This window comes from Peromyscus leucopus, chromosome 15 (genome assembly GCF_004664715.2).
Source record: "Peromyscus leucopus breed LL Stock chromosome 15, UCI_PerLeu_2.1, whole genome shotgun sequence".
NCBI lineage: Eukaryota > Metazoa > Chordata > Mammalia > Rodentia > Cricetidae > Peromyscus > Peromyscus leucopus.
In genome coordinates this window covers 52,603,968-52,626,992 of record NC_051076.1, presented here as the reverse complement: position 1 = coordinate 52,626,992, position 23,025 = coordinate 52,603,968, and the positions used below count along the sequence as shown (strand labels likewise).

General features: G+C 41.0%; 1 protein-coding gene across 1 annotated transcript in view; it reads right to left on the bottom strand.

Moving 5' to 3' along the window:
* Camsap2 (calmodulin regulated spectrin associated protein family member 2) overlaps window positions 1-23,025 on the bottom strand; it is an 88,822-nt gene that overhangs the window by 31,441 nt on the left and 34,356 nt on the right. Inside the window, 3 exon segments of the mRNA XM_028857534.2 lie at window positions 1,787-1,819; window positions 2,473-2,556; window positions 5,377-5,538. Coding sequence (XP_028713367.1) covers window positions 1,787-1,819; window positions 2,473-2,556; window positions 5,377-5,538 — 279 coding nt within the window.

The window sequence follows — 23,025 nt, the reverse complement described above, 5'->3', positions numbered from 1 at the left end:
CTCTGCAAAAGTAGCAAGTGCTCTTAACCACTGAGCCAGCTGTAGGTATCTTTTTTTTTTTTTTTTTCTTCTTCGGTTTTTCGAGACAGGGTTTCTCTGTGTAGCTGTGCACCTTTCTTGGAACTCACTCTGTAGCCCAGGCTGGCCTCGAACTCACAGAGATCCTCTTGCCTCTGCCTCCCGAGTGCTGGGATTAAAGGCAGGTGCCACCACTGCCTGGTGGTATCATTTTTATAAAAGAGCAATTTAAATGTTTTTCTTCCAATTCTATCTAAACTGTCACCTCTGCAATTTATAAGTTAAAATACAATTGTGAAGAAAAATGCTTGTGAGACTAAAAACAGAAAATTTCAAATTTATTGAACAAAATACTTAACACATGAAGGTGTAATTAGATTCTTTTAAAGACATCCTCCAGAAAACATATGCACCAATAAAGAAAAGAATATTTATTTCTGCTTCTCTCTCCCTGGGTACTGGTTGACAAGAATCATGGAACAAGTTTTCCTCTTGGAAAAAAAAATTGGCAGGAGTGCAAGACAGGTAATATATCCCTAACTCACACATAACCTATATTCAGAAAATAATTGTTTACATGTACAAATCTTTCACACAGATTCTACTTTTCCTTTCCTTTTCTTTTTTTTGGGGGGAGATGGCCTTGACATCTCAATCCTCTGGCCTCAGCTTCTGAATGCTGGTGTTAACAGCTGTGAGACATCTTGCACAGCCTACCCAGGACTGTTTGATCACTGACTTTTATCTCGTCCCTAAGCAAACTTCATTTTATTGCTGGGAGATAACTTAGGAGAGAGAGGGAGGAGAGGAGGAGGAGGAGGAGGAGGAGAAGAAGAAAGAAACCCACCCAGAGGTGAGCTTGCTTTCCAGGCAGTGAGCACTGATGCATACACCTGCCTTCTTGTCTCCAACTATCTGGCAGGAGGGCTGGACTGAACCAACTTAGCATCACCAGCAAAACTGGTTTCACTTATTCTAGTCCCTCTGTCAATTAGCATCCGTGAATAAGGAGTGTGAGTGTGTGTGTGTGTGAGAGTGTGAGAGTGTGTGTGTGTGCGCGCGCGCGCGTGCGTGCACTCCCACTAACAATGAATGTCTGTGGTTCAGACAATGAGTGACAGGCTAAAGCATTTTCCTAAAGACTGTATCCTGTAAAATCAACTAAGCAATGAGGTTTGTACAATTCCCAGATAAGTTATCCACAGTCCATGAGCTACAGGGAGTCTTTGGTTTGTTTGTTTGTTTTCTGTTTTAACTGCCCATACTTAATCCTGAAACATCAATCATCATGTGAAATCAGAGATTCACAGTTTAGGTGCAATACTGGTGAGGACACAGATAAGCTTTTGATCTTTCACCGGATAGAGAGGTGTTAGCTTCAATTAGGGTAAAAAGAAAACAATTCTGCCAAAACTAATTCAAACAGGCAGACAACTTACACATGTGATTATTCAAATTCACTTTTATGAAAACTCTTAATACTAGCAAGATTTTGTACCTGCAGGTTGTTTTACCCACTGGCATTAGTAATTAGTAATAATGGTCTATGAATGTTGAGAAGAACAAAGGTGTCTAGTCTTTAAACTGTCCTTAAAACTGGCTGGACCCACTATTTTCCATTTTATATGATGAAAGTATATTAAAACCTAATCTCTCTACACAATGACAAACATATTTGCATGAAATAGTGATACCAGCAAGCTATAAACATTACCACCAATACCACTACAATTCTGGAGAGAAAACTGAAGTAGTGAGGAGAACTTACTGGAACCAGTTTCCAAAACCATTTGGAAGGAGACTTCAGAGGAAGCAGCGGAGGAAGAAAAGATAAGGCAGGAGGTGAAGGAAAAGTCTATTAGAATCATCCAGTTAGCAAGTTACAGTGGGCTTCTGGGGGTGCGGCCCTCCATTCACAGTTCTCACGTGTTCTAAGACAATCAACACTTCAGTTACAGCCACAGAGATTCCAACAGCCAAGACCAGCGCCATCTCCTCTTCTTGGCTCTCCCCATACAGAATCACATTTTAGGATACTAAGGCTATTTTAGCAACAAATAATTTTATTTCACAAATTCAGAATCACATATTGTACTTAAAATTAATCCGTATTATTAAAGTAAAAAGATTGTAAGGTTAGATTCTTAGATATTAGTAGACCAACTGTAGAAAGGAATAGTCTTTCTGAAGGGGAAAAAAAGTCTCTCCAATAAACAGAAACATAAGGCAAATAGCAATGTAGCTGAAGTGACTGGGAATCAAAGGGTTAATAATTTTGCCATCTAAAGGTGTCCTACAGATTATCGTTTTTTATTCTTTCAAACCTAAATTCAGTAAGTTTCTAATCTCAGTATAAATCAGTTTTTAGTGATTATTTTGCATTTCCTAGAGTAATGCTGGCATCGCTAAAGCTCACGACTCCACCACAAGCACACTTCACACTGCAGTGTGTACCTTTTGACCTCCGGGAGCTTCAGCTGTGTGATGCTCTTTAGATTTTTGTTCTTGTTCCATTATGTCTTTCAAGTGTTCATTGACCTTAAAACAGAAAAATCAATGTGAATTTGCATTAAAATACAGCAACAAAATGACATGGTTAGATCCCCAATATCAAATACAAGTAACATACAAATAAGATGTCATTTTTACAACTAGAAAATAGTATGTCCAAGGAACTTTATTTGAAACTCTAACATCAGTTCCATAAAGTAACACACTATGTATTAAGCACCTACTGTATACCAGAAACTGGAAAGTTCTAGTTCTAGTAAGAGCTTATTATACTTGTAACATGTATTGTACTTCTAGGCATTCAACACACAGAGCCCATCTGAGATAACAATTATAAATTCTGTATGAAACATAAAAAGCAAGGCTGGAGTACATGTACAGTTCAATAACAGTGCACGAGACATCATGTGAGGCCCTGTGTTCAACCCACAGCACCAAATACAAACACTTATGCATGCATGTATAGACACGTAAAAAACCTGCAGAGGCAAGTGGAAGGACAGGATTCAGGAAGAAAATGAACGCAATGGACTGTATTCGCGTTGATATGGTGTTCATTTTAACTGACAACTCGACACAGTCTATAATCACCTGGGAAGGGTCTCAATGAGTGACCCTGGGTTGGCCTGTGGACATGTCAATGGGAGACTGTTTTAAGCTAACTGATATGGGAAGATATAGCCTACTTGTTGGTGGACCACTGGCAGGAGCAAGGAGGTGGGATGGTGGGAAAGTAGTTGGTATTGGGGTGTGTGTGTATGTGTGTATGTGTGTGTGTGTGTGTGTGTGTGTGTGTGTTTGATTTAATGTGTAAGAGTAGAGACACTGAATTGTACACAAGTAAGCATGCAGCATGTATTCATTTCTCTGTGCTCTTGAGTATGATGTGACTAACTATTTGAAGTCCCTGTCTTGACTTCCCCACAATGATGACCCCACAAAGTCAGGGTATTTTATCACAGCAACAGAAATAAATCAGGACATGTGGCCTCCCCACAATTGACACAGGAAAGAGTGAATAGAATTAAACAGAAAAGTAATTTAACTGGCTTGAAGAATCGAAGAGAAATCTGACATTACCAGAGTAGATGCATGTGAAAGGCATCCTGGGAAGGATAGGATCACATTAAGTCGTACAGAGGGGGCTGGAGAGAGATGGCTATGAACTGAACAGAGTTCTCAAAAGAAAACATACAAATGGCTAGTAAACATTTTCAAAGGTGTTCAGTATCGTTAGCCATGTACATGCTATGGCTTCCATGTGGTGGTCAGAGGACAACTTGCTGGAGTTAATTCTCTCCTTCTACATGAGCATTTACTAAAATAACAGTTGCTTCCTTAAGCCCCTAGCCACCCCAGCCATAGGTGTCTGACTAGGTTTACAGTCTCAGGCACAAATCCCTCCTGTGAGCAGGCCTCAAATCCAACCTGAGAGTGGTTTTGTTAGCCCCATAAGTGTCATGCCACTACTGTACTGGTGGGCATACTGGCCTGGCAGATCATACTATGGCACACACAGTCTAGCAGGGGGCAAGACCATCACATGTCAAACTGCCTTCTAAATACTTGTGTTTATTCCCACAGATCTTGGCCAGAGATGCTTCTTCTTGCAGTGGGTAGCAGTTGAAGCAGAGACTCATAACTGGTCAGAGAGTTAGTAAGTGGCTGTTGAGTGCTCATGCCTAAATGCGACAAAGGCTCAGGGAACACCATGGAAATGAGAGTTGGAGGAGGGAGAGGAGTGCTGTGATCTGCTGTCTTCTGGACACGACACAGCCATTGCACTCCTGACCTTAGAGCATCTCCATCTCTGCTTTCCAAGCACTGAAGTTCCCGTGGACTGCCAGCTTTCTGTACGATCAAGAGATCCGAACTCTGGACTTGATGCTAATACAGCAAGGGCTTTCTTACTGAGCCATTTCTTCAGGCCAATTTAGCTTATGACTAGCTTCATGCAAGCATTTAAGGAACAACACCTCAAGAGGTAACTTCCACATTTGTTCACTGCCTGCCCCACAAACCTGGTTTACTTTTCTCTGTAATGACAACTGCAAATGAAAGTCGGTCCATCTGGATGTGGTGGCACAAGCCTGTAATCCCAGAGACAGAAGCAAGAGGATCTCTACAAGCTTCAAGTCAGTGAGGCCTACAAGTGAGACCTTGTCTCCAAACTGAATGCATGAATGTGGGTCAAGAAGAATTAACTACTCAAATGACAAGGAGAATAATAAATCAAGAATTTAATCATGTTCAAAGCACAAACAAAAAATCTCCAAGAAAATGAATCCATGATCAATATGATTTTATACAATTTGGTTAAACAAACCTAAGATGCTTACAATTAAAAATGTGGGAGAATTACATCATCTGAAAATATTTCACTGCTCGTTATGTGGTTCCTTATTCTGAGCGCTCTCGGTTTTGTAATCATATGGTACACGCTGGAGGAACCATAAGTAATCATTAAGTATAAGTACAATTGTAGACACTGTCAAATATATAAAAATGTTCCATCATTTCAACTCTTGTTTTCTTTTCTTTTTTTTTTTTTGGTTTTTTGAAACAGGATTTCTGTGTAGCTTTGCGCCTTCACTTGTTTTAAGACTAGGTCTCACTATAGCCCAGTCTGGCCTTGAACTCAAATCTTCCAGCTTCAGTCGCACAGATACTGAGATTACAGATCTGAGCCACTGTGCTCAACTTATACTTTTTAAAATAAAATGCTTTAAGTAAATCGTACAACTTTAGCTTGCACTTTGATTTAAAACAAAAAGTCATATAGGAGCAATGAGTAAGAGACTTTAGTTTTTCTGCTAGTAGACACATTTCAAATGAGCAGAAGCCTACCTTATTTATCCAGTACATGACAGCATCCTCAATATCATAGGGCAGATCTGTAGCTTGAAAGAAAGCTGAATACTGTTGAGCACATGCAATGACTTTTTCTATGCTGACCATCTCTACGGTATAAGCCATCATTAGAGTATCAATCATGGCCAAATGTGCACTCTGAAAATAGAAAAGCACAAACAGTTTCAAAATTATACTTAGAAATTGCCTTATTGTAAAACATTAGCATTTTCTTAAAAAATGGTAGTAAAGCCAGAATATAGACTGGTGTTAAGAAAGAACAAAGCATGCTAAGCTGAGCTGATACCAGACTAATTTTATTATTCAATTACTACTGAAGACTTATGTTAAGATGCTCTTTATCTACTCAAGCCTCTTTTCCTCCCCCTCCTTTTAACATTATAATCACTCATGTAGCATTTGCAATGCAGTTGACAGATTACAGAATCACTGTTGATGATCTTCCCTCGTTTTTCAAACCCACAGTATAACTTTATAGTTCCAACTTTAAAAATATCCCTCTGTGCTCTTCATTAAGACTGGCACACCTTCAATTGAGATGACAAAGTTTCACTTCTGAATAAACAACAAAAGAATCTGTGACTGATTTTTCTTGCCTCCAAATTCTTCCTCATCTAACTCCTATGGCACAGGACTTCCAGTATTTCCTCAGGGTTTTTGTTTCGTTTTGTATTGTTTTTTGGTAATATATGAATGTCTTACATGGTAGTTAAAAATACCAAGTATTATAAAAGTGTATTAATGGCCCCTCCCTCTTCCACTTCTGCTTCCAGTGGTGCCTTCAGTTGTATTCTTACAAAAAATCAACACACACTAGTTAAGTATAATGTTCACATTGTCTACCATCTCTGGCATTACAAATAGTACTGTAATACTGTCCTCTAGGGGATAATTACTTCCTGTGTGGCTACTGGGTCCAAAAAGTAACTTCAGTTTAAGCTTTGATAACCAGGAAAGTTATGCCAATCTTACATCCCACCAAGAATGTTATTAGTATGCCAATTTCTACATTGTTTATATTTACTTGTTTCATCTATATGAAAGGTTAACATTGTCACATTTGTCTGACTCTGCAATTATCTGATTATTGCTGGGAATGCTTTTACGTGGTTACCAACTATTTGCATTTCTTCTTCAGAAACTGCCCATTAATACCTTTTGCCTATTTCTTCACTGGGACATTATCTTTCTCATTGACTTGTAAAGAGCTCATCATATACTGGGCATATTCTTAGTCCTCTGTTGTCTAGATAGCAAACACTTTTTCCTAGCTTTTCTTGGTAAAATCTGCCAGTCTTGGTGCTTTCCTTTATGGCTCTGCAGTTTACACAATGTCTACTATGGGCTTCTCCAACCTAATATAGAAATACTGTCTTCTTTATTTTCTCCATTAAATCCACTTGAAGTTTGAAGATGTTATAAAATAGAGACTCGATGATTTTTCCAAATCAGAGATTGCATCTTATCATGCCTACAAAAAAATCCATATTTTTTTTAACATAATAAAACCTGCACTGTTGTTTCCTTGGAGACTAAAACCTTCTGTCTTGGTGGGAAGCTCCTTAAGACAGGGGATGTTAAAAGGAGGATAAAGCAACAGGATGTTCTAAGGAGAGGTGAAGCTTGGGGAAGTAAACAACTCAACAGCTTCAGGAAGTCCCTGAAACTAGCCAGATTTACTAAGCTGCTCTATTCCCCAGGCCATATTAAGCTGCAAGGATTGCTGCAGACACTTTTAGATAAGCTGAGCTAGCTGCCTAGAAGAGACTCAGACCAGCTGAGCTGCCTGGAAGGACCCCCTCCAACCTGCTGAGCTGCCTGTGGGCTGTGCAGTGTGTTCCAGGTGTCCCCTTTGTGAATTGTCACCCATGCCAGGGTGCACTTTTGTAATGCAACCATTTCACAGTCATTTCTGCTCCTGTAAGTAACCCCAATAAAACACATCGGTTTACTAGGTTGGACTTTGGTGGTGTCCTTACTTTGGTCTGCTGTTGGCTCGCTATCTGGAGTGAGTAGACATTTAAGTATCTTCAGGAACACTTCCACACAGAAACTCCTTACGAAGACAAAGCTTTCTTATTGTCTGACTTGTACCTCTCTAGCCTTACTACTCCCTCAAACACAGCAACACAACTGCCTGCTGTTCCTTAAGTCTGCCATTCCTTTTCAAGCTTCCGTGCCTTGAGTTCTCCCTTTAATGCCAACTGACACAGGTTTGAATGGGACTCTCATTGTAAAGCTTTTCCTTTGCCCTTTCCAATCAGATGCCTCATTCATCCTCTAAACTAAGCACAGATTCTTACAGACTGTAGTTATGCCTGTATTATGTTCTGACTTCATTGAGTCAGAATGAGCACAGGTATCTCTTAACAGCTTCAATGATAATGCTAAAGAGCAATCAAGGATGAAAACTACTGACTTCTCTTACTCCTAAACAGTCATCTGCGTACAAACCTGTTTCTTGAGGGCAAGACTGTTACCTTCTTACACACTACATCACTGGAAGGAGGGATACAGGAAGTAGAATAAGCTAGCTATGGGCTACTATAAACTGAAGAGCAGGCTTTGTGCTTGAGGTTGAGGGAGTGAACTAACTGTATTAGGTGGGGGCTCAACCTCTAGAACATTTCATAGTATTAAGAGAAAATCAATGCTTTGTGTGAAATAGAAAGCTTCATGTTGGCAGTAACAAAACTTATGATGACTCTCATTTATATGTCAGACAGTGTGCCAACTACTTTATTTATTTACATTTCACTGGTCACAGTGGCACATGTCTATAATTCCAGCTATTTGAAGCTAAGACAGGAGGACTGCTTGAGTCTAGGAATTTAAGACCATTCTGTGCAACAATGAGACCTGTCTTTTTAAGAAAGTCACTTGCTGTGAAGCCTGACAGTCTCTACTTAATCAGCAAGCTCCAGGTTCAGTGAGACCCTGTATCAAGGAAAAACAAAAACAAAAACAAAAACAAAAACAGTAGACAGCAACAGAGGAAGACACATAATGCTGACCTCTGGACCACATGTACATGTGCACACACATGCATGCATGCATGCATGAAATACACACACTCCTGCTCAAATATTAACCAACTCTAAAAAACTGAGGATGCTCTAGTCCTATAGTATCAAATGTTCAACCAAGATTAGTCTTTATGTAGAAATAAATAAACATCCATCTTCTTAGTGTGCAGACTCACCTTCCTCTTAGTAAATGGTAAACATTTATATGTAAGAATAGCTTTAAAATAAATTTGTGATTTGTTATTGGTAAATATTTGATTTGCATACCTATTTTATAAACTTAGGCTCATAAAAAAAATTCTCAGGTGAAAAGGATCTCAAGTCAAAAGAGTTTAAGAAATTCTGCTCCAGAAAGCATAGGACCTGCCCTCTTTCTTGTCCCCAGACAAGGTATCATGGATGAAATTTCTTAGTTGAGCATTAAAACCATAACCCATATGGACAACAATGTGGGAAACATTTCAGGAACCACTAGACAATTCATATATCCTATGATTTCTCTTGTTTTTTTTGTCCTACAGATATGACAGGAAAGGATTATAGACATTAAAATGACTGGGCCTGGAGAGATGGCTCAGTCATTAAGAGCTCTTGCTGCTACTGCAGAAGATCTGAGTTTGGTTCCCAGCACCCACGTCAGGGGCTCACAACTGTCTGTAACTCCAGCTCCAAAGGATCCAATACCCTCTTCTGCCTTCCGGAAGGGGGGGAGGGGGAGAGGGAGGGGAGGGGACACACACACACACACACACACACTCTTTAAAAAAGAAATCATTTTAGTATTTTACATCAAAAGGGAAATATAAATGAGTAATTTAGGATAGATTTGGCTACTTTACAGTATGTGAAATATGTATATAATAAAACTAGTAGCCAGGCGGTGGTGGCACACACCTTTAATCCCAGCACTTGGGAGGCAGGGCCAGGCAGATCTCTGTGAGTTTGAGGCCAGCCTGGTCTACAGAGCTAGTTCCAGGACAGGCACCAAAGCTACACAGAGAACCCTGTCTCAAAAAACAAAATAAAACAAAACAAAAAAACCTAGTAAAAAATACAACAATGTCCTCTATATTAATATGTCACATATACGAAATAGGAAATAAAAAGCAATGAATACAAGTTAAAATTGAAAGTGCCTTGTTCTATATAACATGCAAAGACAAACATTAAACCTACAGTTTACTTCAAGAGTTGGGATAGAAAACAGTAAGTAAATTACTAAAGTAGTTTTAAAACAGCTCAATTCCTGACAGAAGAAACGAAAAAGTCTCTATTATTGTGCTTATACAGCTACTCTTATGTGGTACTCACTTACAAGAATTCTTATGTTTCAATATTTTCTCATGCTTTCACTTTAGAAGATAGAGGTAAGGTAAGAATCATATATAACACAAAGTATATTCATAACAGACCTAGAAAAGGTCAACATTAAAAAAACTCAAGGCCAAAGGCAGAACTGCCATAGTCCCAAGTAAAACGAATGTAATTTCCTATCTAAAAACAGTCATATCAACTGGATAACAACAGCTATCCTGTTTGATGCCAGGTGCTGTTCAGCTTCTTGCTGTTAACTGCACCTAGTACTCCCACTCTGCAAAGTCTTCAGGACGTAATGTTTTCAGGATCGGGAGAGAACTCGTTTAATATACAAGCTTTGAGTTAAGCACTATTATATCTATTTCACAGAAGAAAAATTATAACTGATTCATGGTTACATAGCAACCAGGAAAAGTAGGCAGAACACAAACAATCACGTCATTCTTGCAGACTTAATGCCAACACTGACTCCCTGTACTACAGTAGAAGCGACAGTGCCTATTGAGGCCACTAGGTGGCAGAGTGAAATACGGTATTTAGAAGCAAGCGCAAAAATACTGGTTATGAAAAAAACCAAACCAAACCCAGGAGAGCTCCACACACATTGTAATAAAAAGGAATGGCTGTTGGGCTCCAAGGACTTGGCTTTGGTGAAGTCTGGCGTATCATCCAAAGGCCACCAGGAGGCTCTCTACCTGTATCACCAGGAGTGTATTTTTGTTATCTCACAGTATATGTGAGAAATGAAGGGTAGACATATGAAGGAAATGAGCTCTGGGGCTGGAGACAGCTCAGTGGGCAAGAGCGCTTGCTATGCAAGCAGAGGGCCTGGATTTGAAACCACAGCACCCACACCAAACGCTAGCCATGACCGCACACCCAGAACCCCACCATTGGGAGGCTGAAGACAGGCAGGTCTTGTCTGGAACAGCTGGCTTCCAGTTCTGTGAAAGACCATGTCTCTGGGGAATAAGGTAGAGTGCGTCCTGCTCTGGATTCCAGACATGCACTCATGGGTACATACACCCACACACTCACTTTCACCATATACACACACAACACATACCTTCTGAAAAGCAGAAATGAAAGTTTCTAAGTGTTGGAAGAAGTAGATTCGCCTCAACAAAAGAAACTCAATGGCTATATGGCTTTTATAATTCCTGCAACAGAGTCAGATACATAACTAAGAGAAAAACTCCTAACACAAACACTGGCCTCAGCCCCATACAGAAGGACAGAGGAGGAAAAAAGACTTAATTATAAACAGGAAATACTTGAGTCATTCTACTGAAATGGCACATACCAGCATAAACACATCAGAATGTTTTTAAAGAATTAATTCCAAATTAGTAATTAATACTTCACATGTCACATAGGTTTGCCATTTGGAATATATTTAACCTCAAATAGTAAGTGAAAAATGTTTAACGTGGCCATTCATTCCGGACAGACATATAAAGAAACTGCGTATCAGTAGCCAAATTAATATAGTATATTGTTAAAGAGGAAATAGTTTAAAACATCATTTCTAAATATCATCAAAAGATCATAAAATTTCTGGTCTTAAACCTTCGATTAATTAAGTGACCGCCGGCAAATTCCTCGTGCTGTTGGGCATCAATAACCTAAACTGCAAAATCAGGCAGTGGCAGCAGTGTAACCGTTTGTACACCAAAAATAAGAGGACGTGCTGAGCAGAGTGGCACACACCTGCAAATCTCAACACACAGATGTCAAGAGCAATGCAAGTTCAAAGCTAGACTGAGCTACATGGAATCTTGTCTCAAAAAGCCAAGGGATTGTATGTAGTTCAGTAGTAGAACACTTACTTGCTTAGTATAAGTGAGGCCCTGGATTCAATCTCCAGGACTGAAAAACAAGTAACACAATGCATATCAAGAATAGTCTGGCCGGGCGGTGGTGGTGCACGCCTTTAATCACAGCACTCGGGAGGCAGAGACAGGCAGATCTCTGTGAGTTCGAGGCCAGCCTGGTCTATAGAGCGAGATCCAGGACAGGCACCAAAACTACACAGAGAAACCGTCTCTAAAATAATAATAATAATAATAATAATAATAATAATAATAATAATAATAATAAAGAATAGTCTGGTGGTAAGAATGAAAATGGCCCCCATAGGCCAATAGCGTGTGGCAATATTAGGAGGTGTGGCCTTGTTGGAGTAGGTGTGGCCAAATTGGAGGAAGTGTGTCACTGGGGGTGGGCTTTGAGGTTTCAGATGCTCAAGTCAAGTCCAGTGTCACTCTCTCTTCCTGCTGCCTGCACATCCAGATGTAGAACTCTCAGCTACCTCTCCAGCACCATGTCTGCCTGTTCACCAGCCATCATGCTTCCCATCATGATAATGGACTAAACCTCCGAACTGTAAGCCAGCCCCAATTAAATGTTTTCCTTTATTAGAGTTACTGTGGTCCTGGGGTCTCTTTACAGCAATAGAAACCCTACTAAGACAGTGTTAGAACACATATTTAGAAGATCATATGCCATGATCAGCTGGTTTCTTTAATGAGGAGTGCAATGGTTCAACATCTGCAAACCAATAAACAGCACACAAATACTCAGGAACAGAAATAACAATCAGTTCAATAGATGCAAAAAAGCCTGTGACAAAATTCAACAGCTCTTTATGACAACAATGAAACTAAGAAGGATCATACTTCCACATAATAAAGGTTATGGATGATAAACTGACAGCAACATTATAATGAACGAGGAAAACCTGAAAGCATATTCTCTAAAATAAAGAAGGAACAAAACATCCACTCTTAGAATTCTTCTGCAACACAGTAATTGAAAGCGTAGTTAAAGCAGTGTGTCAAGAAAAAAAAAAAAAAAAGCGGGTACTTAGGAAAGGAAGAAGTCAAATATCCCTGTATGCAGATGGTGTATGGTCCTATGCTAAAGACTCCATCAGGCGGTTCTCAGGTCTGATAAACACGGTCAGCAATGGAACAGCACATAAAAAACACCATACAAGCACCAGTAGCTTTCCTCTCTACAATAATGAAGTCAGTGAAACAGAAGTCAGAAGAACAACCCAATTCACAATAACCTCAAAAACAGCCCCCCCCCCCCAACCAAAGGTATCAAATACCCCAACAACAGAACCAAAACCAAAACCTATGAAGAAAGAGTATGGAAGACACTAGAAGGCAGAAGACATATGCTCACTGGCAGAATTAATACTGAGAATAGCAAAAGCAATCTTCATAGGCAATGTAATTCTCTTCAAATCTTAAAGGCACTCTTCATAAGAATAGGAAAAGTTCTAAAACTCACAGCAAAAATACAAAAGACCCAGAATAATCAAAGCAATCATGAGCAATAGAGAGCAATACTACAAGATCACAATACCTGACCAGATGACACTACAGAGCCTCGGTAATAACACAGAAACAGCCATCTACCGGCAGAGTACCACACAAAGCCCAGAAGCAAGCTCACACACGTCCAGCACCTGATTCTTGATAATGATGCTGAAAGGTGAAGAAAAGACAGCCTTTTAAACAAGGGCTGCTGCTGGCAAAATTAAATGTGCACATGTGGAAGACTGAAACTAGATCAACTGAAAATACAAAGACCCCAGTGTTGACCTGAAACACTTCAAGATCCAGACATACGCAATGGCTTTCAGAATATCACTCCAAAACCTCAGGAAATAAAAGCAGGTCATAGACAGGGGTGTATCCAATTAAAAAGCTTCTGCATAGCAACAGAAACAATTACCAGAGTGAAGAGAACACATGAAATGGGACGTCTTTGAAGACAGTCAGGAGACAGACAAATCAACGGCCAGAATATAGCAAGCATCTCAAAAAATTAAACACCAAAGGAGCAATAATCCACTCAACTGTTGTAGAATATTATTTTAAGGTGTGTTACTTTTGTTTATGTTGCATTTGTTTAACTCTGTGAAGCTGTGTTACTGTGCCTGTCTAAAACACCTGATGGTCTAATAAAGAGCTGAACGGCCAATAGCAAGGCAGGAGAAAGGATAGATGGGGCTGGCAAGCAGAGAGAATACATAAAGGGAGAAATCTAGAAGGAAGAGAAGAAGTAGCCAGAGTAGGAGGAGGACTTCAGGGGCCAGCCATCCATCCAGCTACACAGCAAGCCACAGAGTAAGTGTAAGATTTACAGAAGTAAGAGAGTGGGAAAAGCCCAGAGGCAAAAGGTAGTAGATGGAATAATTTAAAGTTAAGGAAAGCTGGCTAGAAACAAGCCAAACTAAGGCCAGGCATTTATAATTAAGCATAAGCCTCCATGTGTGATTTATTTGGGAGGTGGGTGGCAGGTCCCCCAAATGAATAAAAGAGCAAAAACAACCAACAACACTCAACAAATAGGCTAATGAACTGACACTTTTAAAATTAGTAAGTATGAATGGCACATAACTACATGATAATGTGTCCAACATCTTTAGCCATTAGGGAAATGCAAATCAAAGGTGCAGTGAGAGTCCACCTCACTCCAGTCAGAATAACTAACATCAAAACCCAACAAACACCAGCAAGACTGCAGAGGTGTGTATGGAAGGGAGGGTGCTCTTGATACCATGTTGGCAGGAATGTAAACTAGTCCAGCCACTATGAAAAATTTGGTATGGAGGTCCAAGGCAACTTCTAACAGAAAGCATTTAACTGGGGGCTTGCTTTCAGAGGGTGAGTCCATGACCATCATGGAGGGGAGTGTGGTAGGAGACAGGCAGGCATGGCACTGGAGCAGTAGCTGAGAGCTTACATCCTACCGACAGGTAGGAAAAAAAGAGAGTGAGACTGGGGCTGAGTGGGCTTTTGAAACTGCAAAGCCTACCCCCAGTGACACACCTCCACCAACAAGGACACATCTCCAAATTCTTCCCCAAGAGTTCCAGTAGCCGGGGACAAAGCATCTAAACATGAGCCTATGGGGGTCATTCTCTTCTGAACCTCCACATAAGTGTCCTCAGCAAATAAAAACTAAAAAATGAATAGTAAACTGAAGTTCTCAAGGGAAAAAAGCCACACCCCTGTTGAAGACTCTACAAGGCTGACTGTGATAAGCAATGTGTAATTGTGAAGAGTTAGAACGCTGCATATCTGGACTCAAATTATTTTGGACTGCCACTGTTCCTTTTCCAACCATTTGCTGCCTATCTCTTTGTTGGACAAAACAACCTTGTAGCTATACATGGCACCTTTTGGGATGTATTCTAACAGACTACTAGCTCTAACCAACTCAAAAGCTAAGAATGTACTTAGATAACATCTAGAACCTTTAATAAGAGTTTCTCCATTTTGCTATTGCTACAGGCCTCAGGAATATATCATAAGAACTCAGCTGGTTATGGCAAAGTCACTACCTGGAGGAATCAGGGAATTCCACCAGAGGAAGCCAAATCCCAAGGAGTTTTTGGTGTTATTTGGCTTGTTATATATCAGCTGTATTCTGTTATGAAAATCATGTGTGCCTTCATAGTTTTCCCAATTGACTTTCCCCTAAGAAGGGTTAACAGCATGGACTGATCACTCTCTGGACATACACATTCCAGGTATTTGGAGGACAGCCTCAGGAAAGGCTTTCTCTGGAATCAGATTATCTCCCTTAGCCGCTTTCAAGGATTAACAGGAGACACTGCCAGGGGGCACCCAACTTTCAATGACTAACAGTGATAGCAGCCCACATGCAAGTCTCCTGACTTAATGTAAATTCCACAAGGAGACACCGCCTAGGAGAGGTGGGCGTTAAGTAATAGCTTTACACAATTTAGCTCGAACCCTTTTTATACTGGGACTTACAGGGCACATAGAGGACGGAGAAGGGAAAAGAGTATGGAAGAACTAGATGGATAGGAACTTGTGAGGAACAAACTGAGATGGGGAAGAACTAGATTGAAGGGCTAGAGAGTACTAGAGGAATGAGATGGAAGATGAGGAAGAGCCAGATTGGGAAGTACTAGCTGGGTAAGAACAAGCTGAGAAGGACCTAGATGAGGCAGAATTAAGATGAGAGAATTAAGATAGTAGTAGTGTAGAGAGAAATTAGGCAAGAAAGGAGCTAGGCACGAGAACAGAACTGAAGTTGTGTATATGTGGATGTTATGCCAGAGGAATTAAAGCAAGAGGACTATAGAGCTCAGTGTGCTGAGATTCTATTTCCTGACAAAAGTCCTCTCCTGACAAAAGTTCTCTCTCCTGAGCCCCTGGGATGTATATATTAAGGCTGGTCCTTCTAATATTATACAAGATGCTATAACCTGTCTAATTACTATACATGGTAGAAGCTATGATCTATGACTTTTTTTGTTTTATAGCAATAAATTTCATGAAACTGTTTCCATAACAGAAACAGGTATTTATGGCAACCTGAATCTATGTTCTTACATTTTTTTAACTTTATTTTATATGCATTGGTGTGAAGGTGTCAGATTCCCCAGGAACTGGAGTTACAGACAGTTGCGAGCTGCCATGTGGGTGCTGGGAATTGAACCCAGGTCCTCTGGAAGAACAGCCAGTGTTCTTAACCATTGAGCCATCTCTCCAGCCCCTGTTCTTAGGTCTTAAGTCATTCACATTTGGCTCAGAATAAACACCCCTTATTTGAGATGACACCATTGTTTTCCTTTGGCAGGATGGATGGATGGATGGATGGATGGATGGATGCCAGTAGATTGTGAAGAAGAGAGGATCTCAGACCTGATTACAATAGCAGTCACTCCCAAATAAATGTACCCCTTTAAAAATTAAGTCTTTCTCATGGTATGTTATTTAGGGTGACTCATAAGACATTTGAATCATTTCTAAATTAGTCAAACACTGACAGCTCAGTGGCAAAGTGTACTTAGGAGCACACTCGCCAAGTGTGCTCGGCTTCTAGGACCGCAGAGCAGACGAGCTTGGGGTCTACAAATCAGATGTCCTGACCGACACTGCGAAACTGCTCTCCGAGGAAGTACAGGCTTACGTGAGCTACAAAAGACGTGCTCAATGACTCAGGAAGCAATTCAATATGGTTTCCTTCAGTAGAAAGTGCGGTTCCCGACTTAGATTCATGTATTATTATGTAAACAAGTAAATTAAGAAGAGTTTCTAATGGGAATTCTAAGGGTATAGATATTTTAAAGAAATTGTCATATACCAAAGCACTTTTAAAAAGAAAAGAGTGACCCAAAGTTGTGAGTATATTTTGATTAAGAAAGTTTTAAAAAGGAACCATTAAAGAGAAATTTTACACGGGAGAAAACTCTGTCCCTTAGGAGATGACTCCATTGTTCCAGAAGAGGAAGGAGGAGATACAGAGCAAAAACAAAGGTTTAAGCTGCGCAGAGGGCACACACTTAAAACCAGTCCTTGGGAAGCTGAGGCAGGAGGAGGTCACCATAAGGCCAGCCTGAGGCTCCACTGTGAGTTCGTTCCAGGCCATCTTGCACTACACAGCAAGGCCCTGTCTCGGGAGGTCACAGAAGACTGGAACAGGTTTGTAGCAGGCTGGCCACAGAATGTTTCCAGACACTCAGGCCCACAACCCACCACCTTAGCTTCCTTCCTTCCTTCCCTCCCACGAGATCAGGACCTGAGACCACAAAGGAAAGGATACATTCAGAGCTGGGCCAAACTAGGGGGTCTTAAACTTTACGGAAAACCATGGGATGAAGGCCAGGAGATTCAGCTGTGAGACTTACGGGTCCTTTCTTGGGAGAAGGTGAGTAGGCTTTGGGGGTCTCCACTGTCACTGTTCTTGGCAGGCAGCCTCTTCTCAGCATAGAGAGGTGCCTTAGGGTCCTGCCAATGCTCCAGCCCATTTTCAGAATAGGATCACAGGTACAGTTAGAGGAAATTACTATAGCTTTTTCCCAACACTGAGCATTACTATACTGGCACAAAGGAAGAATCTAATTTGGTTCAAAGGTTACCTTAAAATACTGATGTACCTATCTTGTGGTGGCATGGACTGGGGGAGAAATACCCCACCCACCTCACCCCACCCCACCCCCAATGCCTGAGGCAGGTCGGAGAACTGGCCCTGAGGTCATAAGAATGGGGGAGCTGTCCCTGCCCCTTACCAACTGCAACACTCGAGAGAGTTGCCCCTACACCTAGCCTGACAACACAGTAGAGCTGGCCCTGAAGGTGTGGGTGGGGGAGAACCAACCCCGAGGACTCGAAAGCTGAGGACTCAAAATGGGAGAGCCGGCCCTGCCTCTTGCTCATGATGCAAGGGGCGGGGGAAGGACGGACAGGACCACGACACTAGCCAGGGCCATGCTGGAGAGTTCATCCTGGTAGTGAAGACAGGGGAGGGCTGGTGGGCTGGCCAACCCTGTAACTAACAGGCCCAGAGCCAGGGTTCTATGTTGGCCCACCCCAACATCTACCCCATCTGTGATTTGTTGGCATGGGGGTGGGGGTTGGGGTTGGTCCTGCCGACCCAGGGCTGCAGGATCTCCACAACACAGGGGATCAACAGGATGTCCAGGAAGGTCCCAGTGAGGGCCCAGAGTCAATGGTGTAGCAGGGACCAGGGGCCTTGAACTAGACGAATGATTCTTTGCAATAAACACCAGCTTGTAAAAATGTATGGATAAAGGGGTTTATTGTGAGACTCACTCACTGTGTTACACTGTAGCTTCTATGACTGAGATTTTTTTTCCCCCTTTCTCCCTTTTTTCCCCCTCTTTTCTCTTAAATTTTATTTTGTTTCATTCTTGGGGGGGGGGGAGATGGATGGAAAGACATGATATGAAAGACATAAAGGATAAAACGAAAGTAAACAACAACAAAAACCCCACAAAATACTTAGCTCAAATCTCACAAAGTTTTGTTTCTTAATTCTGCATCCGGCTTCTCTGCTTCCCTTTTAACTATAAGGTACTTTTTGTTTCCACTGTTTTAGTTTCTTATCCAGTGTGGTGAGTCTCTCTGTCTCAAGGTTTTAGTCAACTCTTGTAAGCTTTTCTAAATTTGTTAGATTTTAATTGTATTTTAATTGTACTCTGTTTCTACGGTCATATGTTCCTGAGCTCAACAACCTTTTTTTTTTTTTTTTTTTGCTTACTTTTTTTTTTTGCATTTTTTTCCTTTTAATTTATTTTACAATACCATTCAGCTCTACATATCAGCCACAGGTTCCCCTGTTCTCCCCCCTCCCACCCTCTTCCCTTACCCCAGCCCATCCCCCATTCCCACCTCCTACAGGGCAAAGCCTCCCCCGAGGACTGCGATCAACCTGGTAGACTCAGTCCAGGCAGGTCCAGTCCCCTCCTCCCAGACTGAGCCAAGTGTCCCTGCATAAGCTCCAGGTTTCAAACAGCCAGCTCATGCAATGAGCACAGGACCCGGTCCCACTGCCTGGATGCCTCCCAAACAGATCAAGCCAATCAACTGTCTTACCTATTCAGAGGGCCTGATCCAGCTGGGGGCCCCTCAGCCTTTGGTTCATAGTTCCTGTGTTTCCATTCATTTGGCTATTTTTTTTTCAATAATTGAGTAAAACCGAAATTTATTATAAGCCACAGTTGTCCTAGGGACCTCCATGCTATATATATAGCCTCCATGGTTCTATGGGTTGTAGTCTGATTGTTCTTTATTTTATATCTAGAATCACTTATGAGTGAGTACATACCATGACTGTCTTTCTGGGTTTGGGTTACCTCACTCAGGATGATTTTTTCTAGTTCCATCCATTTGCCTGCAAATTTCATTGCTTTTCTCTGCTGAGTAGTACTCCATTGTGTATATGTACCACATTTTTTTCATCCATTCTTCCGTTGACGGGCATCTAGGTTGTTTCCAGGTTCTGGCTATTACAAATAGTGCTGCTATGAACATAGCTGAGCATGTATCTTTATGGTATGAATCAGCATTCCTTGGGTATATGCCCAAGAGTGGGATGGCTGGGTCTTGAGGTAGTTCAATTCCTAATTTTCTGAGAAACCGCCATACTGATTTCCACAGTGGTTGTACAAGTTTACATTCCCACCAATAGTGGAGGAGTGTTCCCTTTGCTCCACATCCTCTCCAACATTGACTGCCATTGGTGTTTTTGATCGTAGCCATTCTAACAGGTGTAAGGTGGTATCTCAGAGTCGTTTTGATTTGCATTTCTCTGATGATTAAGGATGTTGAGCATTTCTTTAAATGTCGTTCAGCCATTTGTGATTCTTGTTTTGTGAATTTTCTGTTTAGCTCTTTAGCCCATTTTTTAATTGGACTGTTCAGTATTTTGATGTCTAGTTTCTTGAGTTCTTTATATACTGTGGAGGTCAATCCTCTGTCAGATGTGGGGTTGGTGAAGATCTTTTCCCATTCTGTTGGCTGTCTTTTTGTCTTATTGACTGTGTCTTTTGCCCTGCAAAAGCTTCTCAGTTTCGAGAGGTCCCATTTATTAATGGTTGTGCTCAGGGTCTGTGCTGTTGGTGTTTTATTTAGGAAATGGTCTCCGGTGCCAATGTGTTCAAGAGTGCTTCCTACTTTCTTTTCTATTAAGTTTAGTGTAACTGGATTTATGTTCAGGTCTTTGATCCACTTGGACTTGAGTTTTGTGCATGGTGAGAGATATGGATCTATTTGTAATCTTTTACATATTGACATCCAGTTATGCCAGCACCATTTGTTGAAGATACTTTCTTTTTTCCATTGTATAGTTTTGGCTCCTTTGTCAAAAACCAGGTGTTCATATGTGCATGGATTAATGTCAGGGTCTTCAATTCGATTCCATTAGTCCGTATGTCGGTTTTTATACCAGTACCAAGCTGTTTTTATTACTATAGCTCTATAGTAGAGTTTGAGGTCAGGGATGGTGATGCCTCCAAAGGTTGCTTTATCGTATAGGATTCTTTTAGCTATCCTGGGTCTTTTGTTTTTGCTTACTTTTATAGTATGATGTGTGTTTGTAACCTTGGACATGCAGACTCCAGTGTTTAATTAAACTCGAGTGCCTTTCTATCAGGTGGGAAACCCAGGTTGTCTACCTGGCTATGTGTTTCCCACAGAGAAGCTAACATTCTGAAAAAGGTTTGTCTGTCTTCACCTTTGGCAACTAGCCTAGGAAAACAACCATTTATGGTTTGCTGGGGTAAGTTCTTATGTTTTGTGTTTTCTTTACTAGGTTTTGTTTGTTTTTCAATCTTGAAAACCGTAAGAAAAATTTTCCTTGAATTTATTTGTTTTTCAAGTCTTTTTTGTTTTGTTTTGTGAGACGGGTCTTGCTTGTACCCTAGGCTGGCTTGGCACTTAGGATCCTCTGGCTCCTGAATGCTAGGTTTACAGGTTTGTGCCTGATTAAATGAACGACTTTGGGTTAGTTTACCATTACTATAAAGACCACCCAGGACAATAAACTTCTAAGGAAAAAGGCTTACTCTGGCGGCTCTAGACCACCTACTGGCCTGTGGCACTGGCAGCCATCAGGCAGGAGTCGTGACAAAACAAAACTGCCTGCCCCTCATGGCAGGAGAGTCAAGGAGAAGAGGAGGTCACTGGAGCTGTGCAAGCCCTTTGAAGGACATGCTCCAGTGACTTAGAAACACCAGCCGGGCGTTGGTGGCGCACGCCTTTAATCCCAGCACTCGGGAGGCAGAGCCAGGCGGATCTCTGTGAGTTCGAGGCCAGCCTGGGCTACCAAGTGAGCTCCAGGAAAGGCGCAAAGCTACACAGAGAAACCCTGTCTCGAAAAACCAAAATAAAAAAAAAAAAAAAAAAAGAAACACCTCTCAGCAGTGTCAACTTGGGGATCAAGCTTCCCAATATTTCACAACTATGTTTTTTTCCCCAAAGATCTACAAAGCTGCTTGAATAAAGTGCTTTAAAACTGTCCGACAATCTTAGCTAACTTCCTCGGGGTTAAAGTTCTGCAATGTCTTCTTTAAAATAAACACTGTTATTACTTCTTTCAGAATTTCATACAATGTATTTTGATCATATTTACCTCCACCTCCTCCTTGATCCAGCCTCCCCTCCCCTAATCCCTTGTGTCCTCTTTTTAATTCAATAATGTAACTCCAATGTGCTGTCCAAACACTTCTGGGTGTGAGTCAGGCTTTTCTGACCTAGAACTACCTTGAACGGTCTACAGGTGAAAACCCCATGTTATCTATGGAAACACAAGTGATAACATGTTCATTAATGTGGATGTGTGAAAGACTACATGAAAATGTCCTGGTATCTCAAAGTGTACGCTATGAAAATAACAATAGTTTTGTCCATTACCAGGCTCTTAGCAGAATTTCATCAAAACCACTCCTTTGGTCATCCATGGTTTTTCTGGCTGAATGTATTTTTACAATCAAATTCTTGGGAAGGATAATGTAAGATATTCATGAAGACCTGCTTAACATTCAGGAGCTAATGTGAGCAGCTATCCAGAATTCAACTCAAGGAATCCTTTAGTCCACCAGGTAACTTTAGCAACATCCTTAATGTAATCATTTGTTTAAACTGTACAGATGGTCACTCACTCTCCATTTAAAACATTCCAAATTCCACAAAGGCATGGGTACTAGGAGATAAAATTGTTCTAGACTACATATTGGTTAAATTAGAAAATATCTGTATCCCAATTAATACTGCATACTACTGATGGGTGACATGGTTCTATATGATGTGAATATGTGTTGCTCTGATTGGCTGATAAATAAAGCTGTTTGGCCAATGGTGAGTCAGAATAAGGTTAGGCGGGACAGTCTAACTAGAGAGAGAGGAGGAGAAAAACAGAGCAGGAGACGCTGCTAGGAACCACCAGGAGAAGCAAGATATAAAGTACCAGTAAGCCACAAGTCATGTGGCAAAGTATAGATTTATAGAAATGGGTTAATTTAAGATATAAGAGCTAGCTAGCAAGAAGCCTGCCATGGCCATAGTTTAAAAATAATACAAGCCTGTGTGTGTTTATTTGGGACCAAGCGGCCATGGGACACAGGTGGGAGAGATTCCACAGGACCGGAGAAAACTTCTGGCTACATACTACACCTGAATAAATTTCTCTAGGGAATTGAAGCCCAGCTGCATAAAAACAAGACAGGCGAAACAGAAGGACCAGGGCTCACCTAATTGTTCTTATGTCCAAATTCATGGCCCAAAGCCATTACGCAAGTTACTTTCTTATGCTCTTACTAGTCTGTTTTCCCCCAAACATTAGTTTCTTTTAAAAGTTTGTTCTTGTTTCCTGTCAAAGTTTTGCAGAAGTAAAACTCCTAACAAAACAAGGCTAGCCCAGCCCTTGGGGGTTATAGTGAATGTCTATGGAAAAGGAAAACCATTGCCCTTGACAGTGAACTCCAGGCAAA